The sequence below is a fragment of the Pongo pygmaeus genome, chromosome 23 (assembly GCF_028885625.2).
Source record: "Pongo pygmaeus isolate AG05252 chromosome 23, NHGRI_mPonPyg2-v2.0_pri, whole genome shotgun sequence".
NCBI classification, from domain to species: domain Eukaryota; kingdom Metazoa; phylum Chordata; class Mammalia; order Primates; family Hominidae; genus Pongo; species Pongo pygmaeus.
The window spans coordinates 37,326,688-37,343,970 of NC_085931.1; the positions used below are offsets into that span (position 1 = coordinate 37,326,688).

The 17,283-nt window shown below is 46.5% G+C and overlaps 3 protein-coding genes across 11 annotated transcripts in view; 1 reads left to right on the forward strand and 2 right to left on the reverse strand.

Moving 5' to 3' along the window:
• The window catches only part of HPS4 (HPS4 biogenesis of lysosomal organelles complex 3 subunit 2), a 33,039-nt gene extending 32,806 nt beyond the window's left edge, over positions 1–233 (reverse strand). For 2 of the 6 annotated variants that reach the window (XR_010125851.1, XM_054470522.2), the window contains exon 1: positions 92–233. The gene's annotated coding sequence lies outside the window, so the exon portion shown is untranslated. The other 4 variants (XM_054470521.2, XM_054470526.2, XR_010125852.1 and 1 more) reach the window with 3 other exon arrangements.
• On the forward strand, positions 185–8,897 carry SRRD (SRR1 domain containing). Of its 2 annotated transcripts, XM_054470531.2 has the most exons (7): positions 185–384; positions 2,310–2,350; positions 4,309–4,568; positions 4,670–4,768; positions 6,356–6,510; positions 7,311–7,356; positions 7,745–8,897. In XM_054470531.2, exons 1-7 carry the CDS (start codon positions 218–220, stop codon positions 7,952–7,954), a joined length of 978 nt encoding a protein of 325 aa, XP_054326506.1. In that variant the 5' UTR covers positions 185–217; the 3' UTR covers positions 7,955–8,897. The 2 variants fall into 2 exon arrangements, with proteins under 2 accessions (XP_054326506.1, XP_063518814.1); XM_063662744.1 differs by lacking the exon at positions 185–384 and having other exon boundaries at positions 4,263–4,568.
• Positions 8,209–17,283, reverse strand: part of TFIP11 (tuftelin interacting protein 11) — a 22,529-nt gene continuing 13,454 nt past the window's right edge. For all 3 annotated transcript variants that reach the window (XM_054470528.2, XM_063662742.1, XM_054470527.2), the window contains exons 9-15: positions 15,142–15,669; positions 14,907–15,013; positions 12,762–12,930; positions 12,114–12,357; positions 11,028–11,170; positions 10,413–10,578; positions 8,209–8,649 (exon numbers count right to left, since the gene is read on the reverse strand). In XM_054470528.2, the coding sequence (XP_054326503.1) occupies positions 8,294–8,649; positions 10,413–10,578; positions 11,028–11,170; positions 12,114–12,357; positions 12,762–12,930; positions 14,907–15,013; positions 15,142–15,669 (1,713 nt within the window). In that variant the 3' untranslated portion in view covers positions 8,209–8,293. The remainder of the gene's footprint in view (positions 8,650–10,412; positions 10,579–11,027; positions 11,171–12,113; positions 12,358–12,761; positions 12,931–14,906; positions 15,014–15,141; positions 15,670–17,283) is intronic.

Genomic DNA, 17,283 nt, shown 5'->3' on the forward strand with positions numbered 1-17,283 from the left:
CGGAGTAGCCAGGCATCCCAGTGCTCGGGGTTCGGGACTCTGGACCAGAAATGTGGGCGGCAGCTGGGCACCTGCGACTTCGGTCCCGTACCTGCGCGCGCGGCAGAGAGGCCTTAGGTCACGCGCCGCCCCGCCTACCTCCCCCTCCAGCTCCTGGCAAGCCGGCGCGCGGCGATGACGTGCCGAGTGCGCCGCGCGCCGCTGACGTCAGAGACCAATGGCTGCGGCCGCAGCTGCGGCGCTGGAATCCTGGCAGGCGGCGGCTCCGCGGAAGAGGCGCTCGGCGGCTCGACGGCCGCGGCGGAGGGAGGCGGCGCCCCCGGGCCCCGAGGCGGAGTTCGAGTCTGACAGCGGAGTCGTGCTTCGTCGCATCTGGGAGGCTGAGTGAGTGCAGGGTCGGCCCTGATGGAATCTTTGCGCCCATGGGCAATTCTGAGCCACAGTCTCCCCATCTGTAGAGTGGCGATATAATGCACACCCTTTAAGGAGTTATTATGAAGATTTAACGTAGGTAACGAGCTCATTAAAGATGTGGATTATAGTAAGCGCTCAGTTAAAGGTTATCTTTCCTTTTATTACGGTTACAGCTGCGTGACCTTGGACAATTTATAATCGCTGTGCCTCAGTTTTCTCATCTGTGGGATGGGGATGAAAATACTACATACGTAGGTTTGTTTTGAGGATTCAATGAATTAGTAAACGGAAACCATTTTCTGGCACGTGGTAAGCACTGTGCCAATGTTTGCTATTAATATTATGCCGATGTTGGTATATTATTGGTGGTGGTAACACGAGGGAAGCAACATGAATACGTGACTGCTATCATCAGGCAGCTGCTGTGTGCCTGACATTAGCTTAATCATTCTACACACTTTATGTTAAACATTGCAGGCACACTAGGACCCTGGTAGCTCACTGATTCTCAAAGAGACAAAATGTTTGGAACCAGATTTCAAACCCAGGTCTTTGTGACAAAAACCAGTGCTTCCAGCTTTCCATTGTGCTGGTTGCTTATCCCAGCCCAGATTCTCACATACCTTGCTCCGTACCTTAGGAAGTACATGGAGAGTGCCTAATACAGAGGAAGCACTCAATAAATGTTACCTATTATTGTTATTTAGTATTATTATCTTTATTTGCAGTTCTGTTAGGCTCAATAAATAACAGTTTTAGTTAGCACTTAAGATCAGCATCTGAAGGGCCATCACAAGGGGAGAAATTAGATTAATTTTGTGTGCTCCTCTCCCCTAGAATTAGGGTCAAGAGGCAGTAATGTCCCAGAGTTTACCTCTGAAGAGGAAGTTGCTGATCAATTGGCTGAGCCTGAATAAAAAGCATCTGCGATTCTTTTTAAGCTCTCAGAGGGTGCCAGTGAGAGTGAATGTGTCTGGGGGTTTGGAAAACTCAAGGCATTTTTCATATCCCTTGACATTGTCACGATTTCCTCAACTGCTTCAGTATTCCCCAGGAGCTCCTTGCTTCTCCCAACACCCAAGTGTGGTGCAATCACCATCGCTCTGAGTAGGGATTGGGCCAGCATTTTACACGCTTATCTATGTATGCATTTACCAGTTCATAAAGCATTCCTGTGTACATCAGAACTCTCTCCTTTACCCTCTGTGAGAAACGTGCAGCAGCCTCTGGGCCGACTTTCAATTCTCTGTACTCCTTTCTAAACCCCATAATCACTGTCTCTGGCCATGGCTTGTCAGTTCAAATCCAGTTCATTTTAATTCACTGTTGACTTTGTTTTGCTCTGGGTCTGTAAAACCAGTTGACTTGAATAAAGAAAGCCCAGACACTTGGTTTTGTCTCTTTACTTTCCCCTTAGAACTATTTATAATAACAAATACCATTTATTGAGTATCTGCTATGTGCCAGACACTGTGCTAAGAATGTTAACCCATTTTATGCCTCTAAACTCCTCCGTGTTGGGAATGATTTTTATCCCCATTTTAGAGATGAGGAAACTAAAGCTCAGAAAGGCTAATTCTGAGCACTTAACAACCATTTATTGAGCTGCAATTCTATGCTAGGCTCTGTTGTAGACCGAGAATAGACCCAGACCTCCCTCTGGGAATCAAGGACCTCCTCCAGCATCCTCTCTCCTGCAGTCTCTGAGCCCCAGCAGTATGTGCTCTGGCTCTGGACATATTCAACATATATCCCCCTCCTATCACTTGGTAAGGGTGGGCCCTGCATTGCAGGACACCTCATTCTCTATGCATTCGGGTCATGATGAGGAAAGTTACTGTTGGGGCAGCCCTGAAATGGGTGGGACATGACTGTGCCATTGTTTTTCTCAACAGGAAGGACCTGTTTATCTCTGATTTCTGGAGTTCAGCACTAGGTGGGTAACACCTGGCCAAGGGTAGGGATTGCGGGGCAGAAAAGAGAATCAGTCCTCATTTGAGGACATTTTGCTTCACAGAGGGATAACTTGCTGGGTTCTAACGCCCCCTGCCCCTTACAGTTGTGTGTCTTTTGGCACTTAATTCTGACCCTCAGTTTCTTTATCTGTGAAATGGGGATAATGTGTATATCCTGTAGTTTTGAGAATTGAAGCTGTTTAGTTAAATGCTTGCCTGCTGTATACAAGGCAATAAATGTTGTCATTATTATTGCTGAAATTTATATTTATCCTGTTCCTTTTCCATGATATTACAATGTAGCCTTTTCCTCATGCAGTGATAATCTCTTCCTAAACATAGTGTGTGGGTGGCAACATAATATTTATGCATGGAGTGGATGTACCATAGGTATCATTTTTATTGTGGGACATTTAGTTTTCTTCCGTTGTTTTTCAGTTATTATTTTAGGACAGGGTCTTACTCTTCACCTAGGCTGGAGTACAATGGTGCAATCATAGTTCACTGCAGCCTGTACCTCCTGAGCTCAAGTGATCCTCCCGCCTACAGCTTCCCAAAGCGCTGGGATTATAGGCATGAGCCACCACAACCAGCCTTTTTAAGTTATTATACATAATTTTGCAATGAGTAACTTTATGCATAAAGCTTTTACCAAACTTAAGATGATCTTCTTAGGATATATTCCCAGAAGTGGAATTAAATGAAAGGCGGTGACTAACTTGATATCTATTGTCAAGTTATCCAGAAAATTTTCACCAATTCTTTTATCAAAATTGACCTGAAGAGCCAGTTTTTCCTGGCCTGGGGTCTTGTTTAAAGATGTCTTTGCTGCTTTTTTTTTTCTTTTGAGACGGAGTCTTACTGTGTCACCCAGGCTGGAGTGCAGGGGTATGATCTCTGCTCACTGCAATCTCCACCTCCTGGGTTCAAACAATCCTGCCTCAGCCTCCTGAGTAGCTGGGACTACAGGTGTGCGCCACTACCCCTGGCTAATTTTTGTATTTTTGTAGAGATGGGGTTTCACCATGTTGGCCAGACTGGTCTCGAACTCCTGACCTCAAGTGATCTGCCCGCCTTGGTCTCCCAAGGTACTGGGATTACAGGTGTGAGCCACCATGCCTGGCCCTTTGCTGGTATCTTAAGTGAAAAATTGGTATCTTATTGGAATGCACAGCTTTTTTTGTTTTGCGAAATTCAGTACCAGTACAATAAAAGGAGAGACAAGAGAACCTACCTCTACATGAGAAGACTTAAACAGAGCATAACTTTATTTTATTTTTTTGAGATGGAGTCTTGCTCTGTTGCCCAGGCTGGAATGCAGTGGTGTGATCTCGGCTCACTGCAACCTCCACCTCCCTGGTTCAAGTGATTCTTCTGTTTCAGCCTCCCAAGTAGCTGGGACTACAGGCGTGCGCCAGTACGCCTGACTAATTTTTTGTATTTTTAGTAGAGACGGGGTTTTGCCATGTTGGCCAGGCTGGTCTTGAATTCCTGACCTCAGGTGATCCACCCACCTCGGCCTCCCAAAGTGCTAGGATTACAGGCGTGAGCCACCGCACCTGGTTTGTTACAACTTTAAAAGTATGCATTTCAGAGTATAGTCTACATTTACTAGGAGCCTCTTGTTAAATTAGAATGAGTTCACATTAGAGTTTTAGATGGAAACTGCCCTTGAGTGAAACCCAATTTCTGCTTGCAACATGCTCTTGGACCATGGGAGTCCAGGGACCGGGACAGTTTGTCAGTTGGTGGTGAATGTGACTGTATGTCCAGGCATGTTTGGGAATGAGGCCAGCAGCTTCTCTCTCTCTCTGAAAAATTGAAACCTTTTACTGCCCTGATCTCTTTCTCCCCAAATGTGTGAACTTCTTTTGTGGATGATTTGGTTCACAGGGTCAGAGCATGCCCTCTAACTGCATTTGGGGGCCTGCTCTTTCAGAAACCATCAATAGATGTCTCACAAAACATCTGGAACAACTGAAGGCCCCTGTGGGGACTCTTTCGGACATCTTTGGAAACCTGCATCTTGACTCATTGCCAGAGGAGTCAGATGTGGCCCCTGATTCTATCCCAAGAGAGACCCTGGTCACAGGAACCTGCCATTTGAAGTGTGTGTGTTACGGCATTGGGAACTTTGCCACCTGCATCATAGCTAGAAACCAGCTAACGTTTTTGCTGCTTTTGTTGGAAAAGTGCCAGGTACATTTTTGGATTCATTTTCATCTCCTCCTCCTCTGGTCCTGTACATGGGTGCAAACAGATGTTTGGGTTGAAGTAAACAACTCATTCTTCCCTTCTAGATTCCCAGAAGTCACTGTTGGGTATATGACCCTCTGTTTAGCCAACTTGAAACTGATGTACTTAACACCCTTGGTGTGACTGTTCTCAGTGAGAACGAGGTAAGTGGTTTAAATGGGAGAAGACAGAACTGTAAAAATCCTGACCAGACTCACCCCAGGCTCTGCCTGTGGACACCAGCATTCTTTGCAGTGGCAGCCATTCCTCTCTTACCGCCTGCTCGCTTTTGTAGTGCCTGAACGATGTAACCAGCCAGTCAGTTACCTACATTTTGGCTTGTGTTGTGCCCATCAGAAAAAAATTACACAGACAGCATGAACCAGGACATGTTAGGTCTGCACCACTTTTGTGAGAATTACTTGTCTGGAAATTATGCTAACTTGGTATTTGCTGTTGCTACTGAAACATGAAAGTCTAGGTGCCTCAAGCGAGATCTTTGTGGTTGGATTTTACCCTGTCCCAGGGAGGTAATAAAAGGGGATGCAGCATTCCTCTTTGATGCCATAACCCAGTCAAACCCATAGCACCTGGCTGTGAGTTGTGGATTAATTCTCTGCCCACATTTGCACCCCCCAAAATAGCTGGGATTTGACACTTCTGAGACCTGTGGAATAAAGAAATGCATCTCTCAAGCACAGGGCCAAAGCCAGTATGAGCAAATCCCTCCAATTTCGGTTTTGTATTGTCTTGGGGATTAGAATCATTTCATTCCTGTGTGTGTGCTGAAACTGCCATCTTATTGCTTGTTATGTATGAAAATTTGGCTCAGTTGAGAGAAGAGTCATTCCCTGATATTGGCAAGGTCCTAAAACACTGTCACTCAGTTCAGATCATCTTTCTGGGTACCTGCTCTGTGCTAGGCAGGGAGCTTTGGGGAGACCAAGAAAAATGGGAGCCAGTCCCTGTGTTCAGGGAGCCCATGGTCACATCAGGGCATGTGAGCTGTAAACAAGTGAATGAGGAATGAAATAGGCAGAACCTTGTACTAGGAGCTGAGACAAGAGAGGTGTTTGGAGGGATGGAGGAAGGATTCCTGGGTCTGAGCTGGGCTTTGAAGGTCTACCAGGAGTTTGCTAGTGGGACAGAACCAGGATTGCAGGTAGCTGTGCAGTGCTGGCTGTTCAGGAAACCACTGCCAGTTTGTTATTAACACAAGGGAAGCTGCAAGGAGAGGAGAGGCAGGCCAGAGGTGGGCAAGGGTCAGACAAAGGGCCTTATGTTCCCTGCTAGAGTTTGGCCGGAAAGCAGTGGTTCTCAGGAGGGGTGATTGTGCCTCAGGGACATTGGAAGAGGACTTAGTTATGCAGATCTGCAGGAAGTGACACAGGAAGTGTGGATTACTGAACATAGGGGAAATACATGGGGTAAGTAACATCACTATCCCTCCTGTTCTTGCTGTCATAGACCCAGGAAGCCCCTCTGTCAGTGCAGGGTTTTGTGTTCATGAGAACACAATGTGTACATTTGTTAAGTAAACATGAGTTCTTTCGGGACATCATGATTTCCTGACTCTTTAGTCCTGTAACTGTATAGATTTCATATACGAGTGTAACTGTTCCACAAAATGAGTTTTTTTCCATTTGATCCTTTAGTTTGTCTTATGATTATCCCCATCCTTACCTCTCCCTCACCTTGCTGTAAAGAATAGGTTGTGGGCATGTTTACACCTGTGAATGTCGTATCCCCAGGAAGGGAAACGGAGTATTCGCGGGGAGCCTACCATCTTTTACATGCTCCATTGTGGGACGGCCTTGTACAACAATCTTTTATGGAGTAACTGGTCAGTAGATGCCCTTTCTAAGATGGTCATCATTGGGAACAGTTTCAAAGGACTTGAGGAGAGGTAAGTCTGAGAATGCTGAGATTCCGTCAGGCCCTGAGGTGAAGCCCATACCTCAGATTGACCCACATGCAGAAAACGTTTCCTTGACGATCATACTGGGGAAATGCTTTTCCATAGGGAACTGGATGAAGGCTTAAAGACAGGAGATGTCAAACCCTGATTCGAACTGTGAAGCAAGTTAAGGAGTCTTTTTGCCACGAATTCCTCCCTTCCATTATGATACACAGAAATGGTTTTGAAAACAGGGAAAAGCTATTTGATTCCTCTGCCTACAGCTCCACATTCTCATTCTGTTTCCCATGCTTAGGAGTCTGCTCAGTCATTTCTCTTGATGAAATGGGCACAATTACTGGAATATTTGCTTTTTTTTTTTTTTTTTTTTTGAGATGGAGTCTCACTCTGTCCTCCCCGGCTGGAGTGCAGTGGTATGATCTCAGCTCACTGCAACCTCTGTCTCCCGGGTCCAAGCGGTACTCCTACCTCAGCCTAATGAGTAGCTGGGATTACAGATGCGCACCAGGACGCCTGGCTGATTTTTGCATTTTTAGTAGTGATGGGGTTTTACCATGTTGGCCAGGCTGGTCTTGAACTCCTGACCTCAAATGATCTGCCCGCCTCAGTCTCCCGAAGTGCTGGGATTACCCACACCTGACCCACATTTTCAACTATTTAACTGGTTTACTCCACATCTTGGGTTTTTTCCTGAATTCTTACTGTGCTTCAATCATCTTGCCCTTCTATGTGTCTTAAGTTGAATGAAACTATCCTCATACCTCCTAATCATTTTTTTTAATTTCTAGGTTGTTGGCAAGGATTCTGCAGAAAAATTATCCCTACATTGCAAAGGTATCTATCTGAATAAAGGGGCTGGGATGGAAAAGGGTGTGAAACTGTGAAGAATTCTATCTTTACAGGCATAGGAGGAAACTCACGGGCTAAGTGGCACTAGTGTACTGTCAGCTCTCTCCATGGGTCTGTGTTCCAGAAAGCTATGACTTTTTAATGCATCTCTTAGTTTTTTCCTTATTTCCTTTATTCTCAGGATCACAGTCTATGATACCCACTGTCCTTGGGGCGCTCAATTCATTGTGCAAAAGCATTTAAATCGAAATACCCTATTTGTTATTTTTTTAAAAAGGAAAGTGGGGATGACAAGTAAAATGGAAATTTATCCCAGAAGAGTGGGGATTACTGTGAATATCTAAAGTTTTTATACTTGAATTTTTCTGCTCAGATTTTAAAAGGACTGGAGGAGCTTGAGTTTCCTCAGACTTCACAATACATGGACATATTTAATGATACCTCTGTCCACTGGTTCCCTGTGCAAAAGCTAGAACAGCTCTCCACAGATATTTGGGAGTTTCGGGAAGAACCAGATTATCAGGACTGTGAGGACCTTGAAATCATCAGGAAGAAGAGAGAAGATCCTTCTGCTACTGACTGAACTTGCTGTGAGGTACTCAGTGGTGGCTGAGGTAGAAGCTGCCACCGGAGACTCAAGGGAAGGCTGCCATGGAGGAACTAGAGAGCACTCCTTTGCCAGGAAAGAACATCAACTTGGCCGTCCTGTTTTGAGGACGATACCCCACATGAGGACTTGGTATAAAGATTCCTGCACTAAGTGGCATCGTCCCATTTTACATCCTTCCCTCGTGACCTGGCCTGATGTGGAGCAGCTCCTGAGTAAAGAAGTTACCCTTTTGAAGGTGATCTAAAATACTGTTTATTTACAATAGATCCCTCTCAGGGGCAAGTCTCTGGCTGGTTCTGGACCTGCCACAGTTCACTTGGCCATGTCGATCAGGCTCTGCAGTGAGGTGGGCACCCACGTCTTCTCGCCCTGGACAAAGACCACTCCCCGGTCGATGTAGATCACAATGCGGCCAAAGGTGTAGAGCTGCTTCCCTTCGTGTCGCTTCCCAATGACGGGCATGAAGACAATGTTGTGCTCCTCAGCCTTGGTCTCAATGAGGTCCTTAAAGTTCATGGGCACAGAGCTGGCAGCCACGCCAATGCCCCTCTGAGCCATGTTCTCAGCCTCCCGCCTCTCCTGCATGGCCTCATACTGGAAGTCCTTCCTCCGCTCCGTGTGGGTGAGATAGGCAATGTTCTCCCGCGCTCCTGGCTGCATGTAGGCACCTAAGAGATACAGGAGGACAGGGCGGTGAGGAGAGGTGTTTCCAGGTGTATGGAAGTTGACACTGTGACTTGGTCCAAGTCTTGGGTGTGCCAGAGTGCTTGTGACTCACTGAAGGGCAGCTCTGCCTCAAAGATACAACTTTGGAGGAAGTTTAGACAACTGGCCAGTATCACATAAAAACTGTTCAGAAGGTTCCTGGCTAGTATCTAGTAACCAAACAGATTATTAATATTCAACATTTTAAAATGAAGTATCTGCAAGTGATTTGTTCTTTCAGAGCTGGAAACATTAACAGAGAGTCCTCAGCCACTCTTCTGTTCCCACCTTGCTCTGTAGAGTTTCCACTTCACACCACCAAAGAGGCAGCTTTTAGTACCTTGAAAACATAGGGCCCACACTGGCTTTATTTTTAACCTACCCACACAGGCCCCTCATCCTGAAAGAAGTTCACATATATTTAGGGAGCTGAAATGGGTGTTTAAAGGATAATACCAAGACCATAAATGCTAAGTGCTAATTGAGGGGTATATTCAGGGAAGTTTTGGAAACATGAGGCCAAGGGTAGCTAAGGAAGAGTTTTTAGAAAGAACTTGATAATTACAGAAGCAGAGAAGTATATTTGCCTTGTTACTTAATCTCTGTTTTCACAGAATAGGCTATTTTTTCTTTTTTTTTTTGAGACCGAGTCTCGTTCTTGTCACTTAGGCTGGAGTGCAGTGCTTGCAATCTCGGCTCACTACAACCTCCACCTCCCAGGTTTAAGCGATTCTTCTGCCTCAGCCTCCTGAGTAGCTGGCATTACAGGCATGTGCCACCACGCCCAGCCAATTTTTGCATTTTTAGTAGAGACGGGGTTTCACCATGTTGGTCAGGCTGGTCTCAAACTCCTGACCTCGTGATCTACCCGCCTCGGCCTCCCAAAGTGCCGGGACTACAGGCGTGAGCCACTGCGCCTGGCCTAGGCTATTAAATAACAAGAATTAAAGACTCAGGAAACAGAAATTCCAGTTCTAACTGCCACCCTTTAACTATGTGACCTTGAACAGGCTCTTAGCCTCGCTGGGCTTATCTGTAAAACAGACTAGATGATCCCATTTCAATGCTGTGAATCGGCTAATGAGCAACACTGGAGCACAGGACTGGTTGAAATAGGCTCCCAAATGTAGAAACATAAACATACTCTCACTTATGATCTAGGCAGAATGACTTACCTAGAACTTGGGAATAGATACAGTACACGAACAGCGAACTGCCGGTTTTTGACAACACAGACACCACCTATTGAAGGCTACACACGAGCATGAACTCAATCTCCCTTTTAGCCTATGAAGTAGATCTTACTGTTTAACAGGTAAAATGGGGCTGATTAAGGCTGAGCAATCACCAAGTGTCAGACCGTGTGCCGAACTCCACACTGTAAGATGCGTCACCTGAGCAGCATGCTCAGGCCTGAATGAGCCTTAAAAGGCCACACAGCACAGCGGTTAAGAGGGCGGGGCCTGGGGTTAGACTGACATCATCTGAATCCAGCTTAAGTCAGTCTCCACTCAGGGAAGATGCCCCTCTCAGTCATGGTAGACCTGGGCAGTGGGTGCCAGCCGACCATGTACCCCAATCAGCAGGGTGAGAGTCTGTTGCTATGTGCAAAAGTGACTAACGTTTAGGCTGCCTACAGGAACCAGAAAACTCTGATTCTGTGCATTTACATGTGTAAAATCTGAAACTCGGGGCCAGGACATCCAAAATGGGAATCCTCACTTACCAACGTTGGAGGACACCGCCCGGTTCATGATATCAAGTGCCTCATTAAATTTGTCCTTGACAGATGGGTGTGCCAGCACTTGGTCTGAGAACATAGACTTCCAACCCAGGTACCACTTGGTGATCTCCTCATAATTTGGGCTGTTACTGAGCCAAGAGCACAGCACCTGCCAAAAAGAAAAATTACTTGCATCCATGGTGGCAACAAATGAAGGCAAGATTTCTGAAGGGGCCGTTTGTTTTGTTTTGATCCTGGTCCTGCAAGCTAGTGACACCACTTTACAGGGATTTATAGTAGCTAAACAGTCTAGCACTTATGAATATGGATTTTGGAGTCAGCCTGGTAGCTAAAGTGCCCTTGCATGTAAACTCTGAGCCTCAGCTTCCATGTCTACACAACAGGGATACCATATCCCCTACCCCATAGGGTTGCTGAGAGGAGCATGGCAAATGTCCAATAAATGGTGCCCACTATGAAGATGACCTAACTCATTCCTACTCCACCACGTAATTTATTTTCATTATGGAATTGTACCTACAGTCAGGCCTTGGCAGAAAATTAACTTAATCCCCATCCAGTTCCCTCCCCCAGAAAGCCAAGCAAAACAAAGTGTACCTGAAGCCACTTGGGGAAGAAGTGCTTTTCAAGAAGTCCCACCAGGCTAGAGACAGAGATCATCCCTTCCCAGTCAATCACCCAATAGAATGCATCCATGTGCTGCTGGTGGGGGTTAATGACTAGCTCACCAAGACACATCCCTGGAAGAGAAAACCGGTCTGTAAGGCACAGCTTTACTACTGGCAAAGCCACAGAAGCACAAAGAGCAAAGACAATGTCCGTTTTCATCTCAGCTCACAGCAATCTCTGCCTCCCGGGTTCAAGTCACTCTTGTGCCTCAGCCTCCCGAGTAGCTGGGAGTACAGGTGTGCACCACCGTGGCCAGCTAATTTTTGTGTTTTTATTAGAGACAGCATGTTTTTATTAGAGACAGCATGTTGCCCAGGCTGGTCTCAAACTCCTGGTCTCAGGTGATCTGCCCACCTCAGCCTCCCAAAGTGCTGGGATTACAGGCATTAAGTCACAGCTCCTGGCTTTTTTTTTTTTTTTTTTTGCCCAGGCTGGAGTGCAATGGCAGATCTTGGCTCACTACAACCTCTGCCTCCCAGGTTCAAGCCATCCTCCCGCCTCAGCCTCCCTAGTAGCTGGTACCACAGGCGCCCGCCACCACACCTGGCTAGTTTGTATTTTTGGTAGAGATAGGGTTTCACCATGTTGCTCAGGCTTTAATCTGCTTTTAAAGGTCAAATTTAAGCTCCCGACATAGCAATTCTTAAAAAATATTTTCTTTTTGCTAACCCGGAAATAACTCCCTAATAATTTAGAGTAAAATACCACAAAAATTTCAGAACTCCAATGGCTGTCCTATTACCAGAAGCCAAAACCAATCGGGAAAACCACAAGGCAGAGTCCAATATTGTCACTGTCGACTATTAGTCACTGTTGTAAATAAACAGCAGAAAGGACCCAAGTTACATTTATGTTCAGCCTCTGAAAAAAATGGTACCTTTTTCACAGCAAGGAATATTGTGTACCAAGCATTTTCATGAACACAAAGGCTATGCTTTAAGTCATCACCGCTGACCACAGAAACCAGGGCACCAAAGCTGCAGGGCTTGGAATGTATTTTCCCCATATCCTTACCCAGCTTGGGCACTATGTTTTTGACCATGAATGCTTCCCAGGAGCCAGGAGTGAAGACATCCTTCCAGGGCTGGAGGATGAGCTTGGCAGAGGAGTCGCTGGGGTGCCATTTCTGCAGGGCGCTGGACAGCTTGCTACGGATGGGGGAATAGAGCGGCTCCAGCCGTGCCTGCATAAGGGGCAGCCACGGGTGGATCCAAGAGTGGATGGGAACAGTGTCTGTGAGCGGGTTCCAGTTTTCCACCTGCGAAGCGGGCAGAAGAATCAGTTCATGTCGCCTGTGGGGCAGTCACATAACACCCCTGTATGGCTAAAGGCAAGAGCTGCCCCTGGAGGAGGCCCCGTGCTCTCCGAGGCCCACGGTCCTTTGTACATTGCCAAACAAATATGCCCATTCATTTGATTACATCTCAGAAATAGCACAATTCTAATTTTAGTGATGAAATCAAGAAAATGAATTCCCTCCTGAGGGTGGCTTGGGGAAAAAAGTGCTGAGAAAAAGGCTGGAATTAACACTATAGGTCAATAGCTGTGTTGACAAATTCTGTTAATTCCAGGCGTTTTAACAGCACTGATCTAATGAAGACATAGACTGAACAAGTCCCTGTGGTTAGTGATGACGGCTGTTTCCCATGACTCTCATCCCACCTCCTTTTGCAGCTTGGGGAAGATGAGTTGGTCCAGTATGTTATCTAAGATCCACACAGGAATAATGTGCACCCAACTATCCAAAAAGTCCACCATCGGGTCACAGTTCCTTGGCTGCCACTGGGTGACAATATTTCGAACAAAAGGCATCCAGACTTCCCATATCAACCTATGGGAGAAAGGCAGAGGACAGGCTGGTTAATTACACTCATTGGTTTCAAAGTACACCACCATCGCCTGCCTCTCTAGAATCAGGAATAAAAATACAACAGCATGGAAATTCAATCAGAGGAAACCATCAGGCCAGTCACCATACTGGCCAGACCTGAGCCTGCCTCTTTCCTTGTTCTCGTGACTCTCCTCTCAATCTGAGGCCTCGGTCTCCTAAGTAGTGCCTGCCCACCTGGCAGAGCTGCTTTAGGGTCACAAGGGCTTCTTCCCAGGTATCAAGTGCTTTCCCACCTATAGGCTTCTATTCATGAGCTGACGCCTCTCACCCTCTTACCACAATTTCAATGTCACCTCCCCTAAGACCTCTGTGCCAACCCCCATTCCAAGTAGGTCGCGCCTGCAATTCTCTATCGCTGTACCTGGTGTGCATCCTGCCTTTATTTGTTCACTACCTTATTTCCCATCTGCCTTTTTTGCTGTACGGTAGGCAGAGGCTGTCTGCTGTACTCCTAGGGTAAGCCCAGCACCTAGCACAAGCATGATACGCAACAGACATTTGACAAGTGTCAGCTGAATTCATGGCCAAATGTAATTGTACAACCACTATGGAAAACAGTGTGGAGATTCCTTAGAGAACTAAAAGTACAACTACCATTTGATCCAGCAATCCCACTACTGGGTATCTACCCAGAGAAAAAGAAGTCATGGCTGGGCACGGTGGCTCATGCCTGTAATTCCAGCACTTTGGGAGGCCAAGGCAGGCGGATCACGAGGTCAAGAGATCGAGACCATCCTGGCCAACATGGTGAAACCCTGTCTCTACTAAAAATACAAAAATTAGCTGGGCATGGTGGCGAGCACCTGTAGTCCCAGCTACTCGGGAGGCTGAGGCAGGAGAATCACTTGAACCCAGGAGGCAGAGGTTGCAGTGAGCCGAGATCGCGCCACTGCACTCCAGCCTGGCGACAAAGCAAGACTTCATCTCAAAAAAAAAAAAAAGTCATTATACAAAAAAGATACTTGCTCACGCAAGTTTACAGCAGCACAATTCGCAATTGCAAAAATGTGGAACCAACCCAAATGCCCACCAATCAACGAGTGGATAAAGAAACTGTGGTATAAATATAATGGAATATGACTCAGCCATAAAAAGGAATGAATTAATGGCATTCGCAGCAACCTGGTTGGAATTGGAGACTATTATTCTAAGTGAAGTAACTCAAGAATGGAAAACCAAACATCTTATGTTCTCACTTATGAGTGGAAGCTAAGCTATGAGGATGCAAAGGCATAAGAATGACACAATGGACTTTGGGGACTCGGGGAAAGGGTGGGAAGGGGGTGAGGGATAAAAGATTACAAATTGAACCAGGCACGGTGGCTCACGCCTGTAATCCCAGCACTTTTTTGGAGGCCGAGGCAGGCGGATCACGAGGTGAGGAGATCGAGATCATCCTGGCCAACATGGTGAAACCCTGTCTCTACTAAAAATACAAAAATTAGCTGGGCATGGTGGCGCGTGCCTGTGATCCCAGCTACTCGGGAGGCTGAGGCAGAAGAATCGCTTGAACCAGGCAATTGGAGGCTGCAGTGAGCTGAGATCACACCACTGCACTCTAGCCTGGCGACAGAGTGAGACTCCGTCTCAAAAAAAAAAAAAAAAAAGACTACAAATTGGGTTCAATGTATACTGCTCAGGAGATGGGTACACCAAAATCTCACGAATCACCACTAAAGAACTTACTCATGTAACCAAATACTACCTGTTCCCCAAAACCCTATGGAAATAAAACATTTCAAAAAAATAAAATAAAAAAAAGAATTCATAGCCAAATGAATTTAAATTCCTAAAGCAGTGTCAGCATGAGCAGAAAATTAATCAAGGCCAGCACTGCTGCCTTCCCCCACCTTCAGCAATCCTTCCCAACCCCCCAGGAGAAAGGAGCTGGGGTGCAGAGCCCTGCTCTGTGGTACCTGTGAAAGGCATCTGCCGAGAGGTCCTGTCCGCCATGGGACAAGAGCTGGTCATTCTCCAGGAGGCTTTTCCACTTGGAGATGATCTCGGTGCCGTAAGTGCAGTCCTGAGGAAAAAGGCAAGCAGCTGAGGGGCCTCGGGCTCTCCAGCCCTCCCTGCCCATTGGACCAACTCATCAAGCAAGGGTAAGCCCAACCGAGAGGCAGGGATAGGTTGATTTTCCCAACAACTCACTTTGAGGGGATCCCACTCCTTGAAGTACTCCTTCATGAGTGGATAGACGATGGCCACGGCGAGGTCCACACGGTCGGACATCCTGTACTCCTCATAGTACTTGTCCTGCAGGGTTTCAAAGATGCGGGCACACTCGTCCAGGGTGAGGGGGTTGCTGCAGTTGGGCTGCATCCGCCGCTCGCACTCCTCCACCATCTCCAGGACCTTGCTGAGGTTGGAGATGACCCGCTCCTCGTGGTCCAGGACCTCGGTCATCTTCTCCAGCTCGTGGAAGAGGTTGACCACCATGTCCCGCTCATACTGTAGCTGCCGGTCATTCTGGATGATCTCCTGCTCCGTGAGGTCAATGAGCAGCTGCAGGTTGTGCTCCAGCTCGGGCAGCGCGAAGCCCGGGGCCTTGGCCTCTTTGCCAGACTGTGGCAGCTGTTGGGACTGCAGCGGCAGCCCATCATCGGGAACGTTGTGCTTGTGGCTGATCTGACTGTAGCTGTAGTAGACCTTCTGCTCCCGGCCTGTCATGTCTATGACCTTGGAAAACGTAGAGGGACGAAGGTTAACACCGCTGCAGCCCTGTTAAACACACAGCTAAGCCCAGGAGAAGGCCCCATGACAGGGGAAGTGTGTAGAAACCACATTATTCAACAGAGCTGGAGAAGGGCAGTGTTATAAGGTGGGAACCACACTGTCCTAGCCTAAAGGAGACTCCAGGGACAAAATCAGATGCAGCAAGCAGTTCTAGGTTGGATCACTGTGAACAAGCCAGATAGAGAAGACTTTTTAGGGAAACATGGAATTTAAATAGGGACTGAGTATTAGTAGATGTGAAAAATTTATTTTAATGGAAAGGTAGAAGCTATACTGATCAAGGAAGGTAACATACAATCAGAATATCACATTTTGATTAAAAAAATGCACATAAGCATAGAAAAAGATCTAGGATGTATAACAAGATGTTAACATTTGGTAATCTTGGAAGGATGGGAAATATTTTCTACATTTTTGCCTATTTCCTAATTTTCTAAAATGTACTACACACTGCTATTGTAATAACAAAGTTGTTTTTTTATTTAATTTTATTTATTTATTATTTATTTTTATTTATTTTTTTGAGATGGAGTCTCGCTCTGTTGCCCAGGCTGGAATGCAGTGGTGCGATCTCAGCTCACTGCAAGCTCCGCCTCCCAGGTTTATGCCATTCTCCTGCCTCAGCCTCCCAAGTAGCTGGGACTACGGGCGCCCATCACAACACCTGGCTAATTTTTTGTATTTTTAGTAGGGACGGGGTTTCACCGTGTTAGCCAGGAAGGTCTCAATCTCTTGACCTTGTGATCCGCCCGCCTCGGCCTCCCAAAGTGCTGGGATTACAGGTGTGAGCAACTGCGCCCGGCCTTTTAATTTTAAAACAAAATAAAATATACAAAAGGCTAATTGAACAAAGGCAACCTAGACAATGAGCTAATTCCAATATTTTAGGAAAACAGGAAATGTGAATATGGACTGCACTTCTGAAACAGAATGATTCAGAATCTTAATGATTCAGATACTTAATGATTTTTAAGTAAGAGTGTGATCCATGAACCACCAGCTTTAGAATCACTGGAGGGAAAAAAAAAAAGACTCCTGAGGTTCAGTCTAGACTCAAAATTCCTGGGAGGCACCTAGACACCCGTATTTCTTATCAGGTCATCCAGATAACAGCTCATGTTTAAGAACCCCACTAAAGGCTTTCTTTGAGGTCTATGACACACTACATATCCTACAGCAAATGACAACAGGCAACTGTCACCACTGTTCTTTGACTACTTGGAAAAGTAATGGAAAACTGTTTTGTTGTTGTTGTTTTTTTTTGAGATGGAGTCTCGCTCTGTCCCCCAGGCTGGAGTGCAGTGGCACGATCTCTGCTCACTGCAAGTTCCGCCTCCTGGAATGCCATTCTCCTGCCTCAGCCTCCCGAGTAGCTGGGACTACAGGCACCCGCCACCACGTCCGGCTAATTTTTTGTATTTTTAGTAGAGACAGGGTTTCACCATATTACAAGGCGGTCTCAATCTCCTGACCTCGTGATCCGCCCGCCTAGGCCTCCCAAAGTGCTGGGATTACAGGCATGAGCCACCATGCCCTGCCAAGTAATGGAAAACTTAA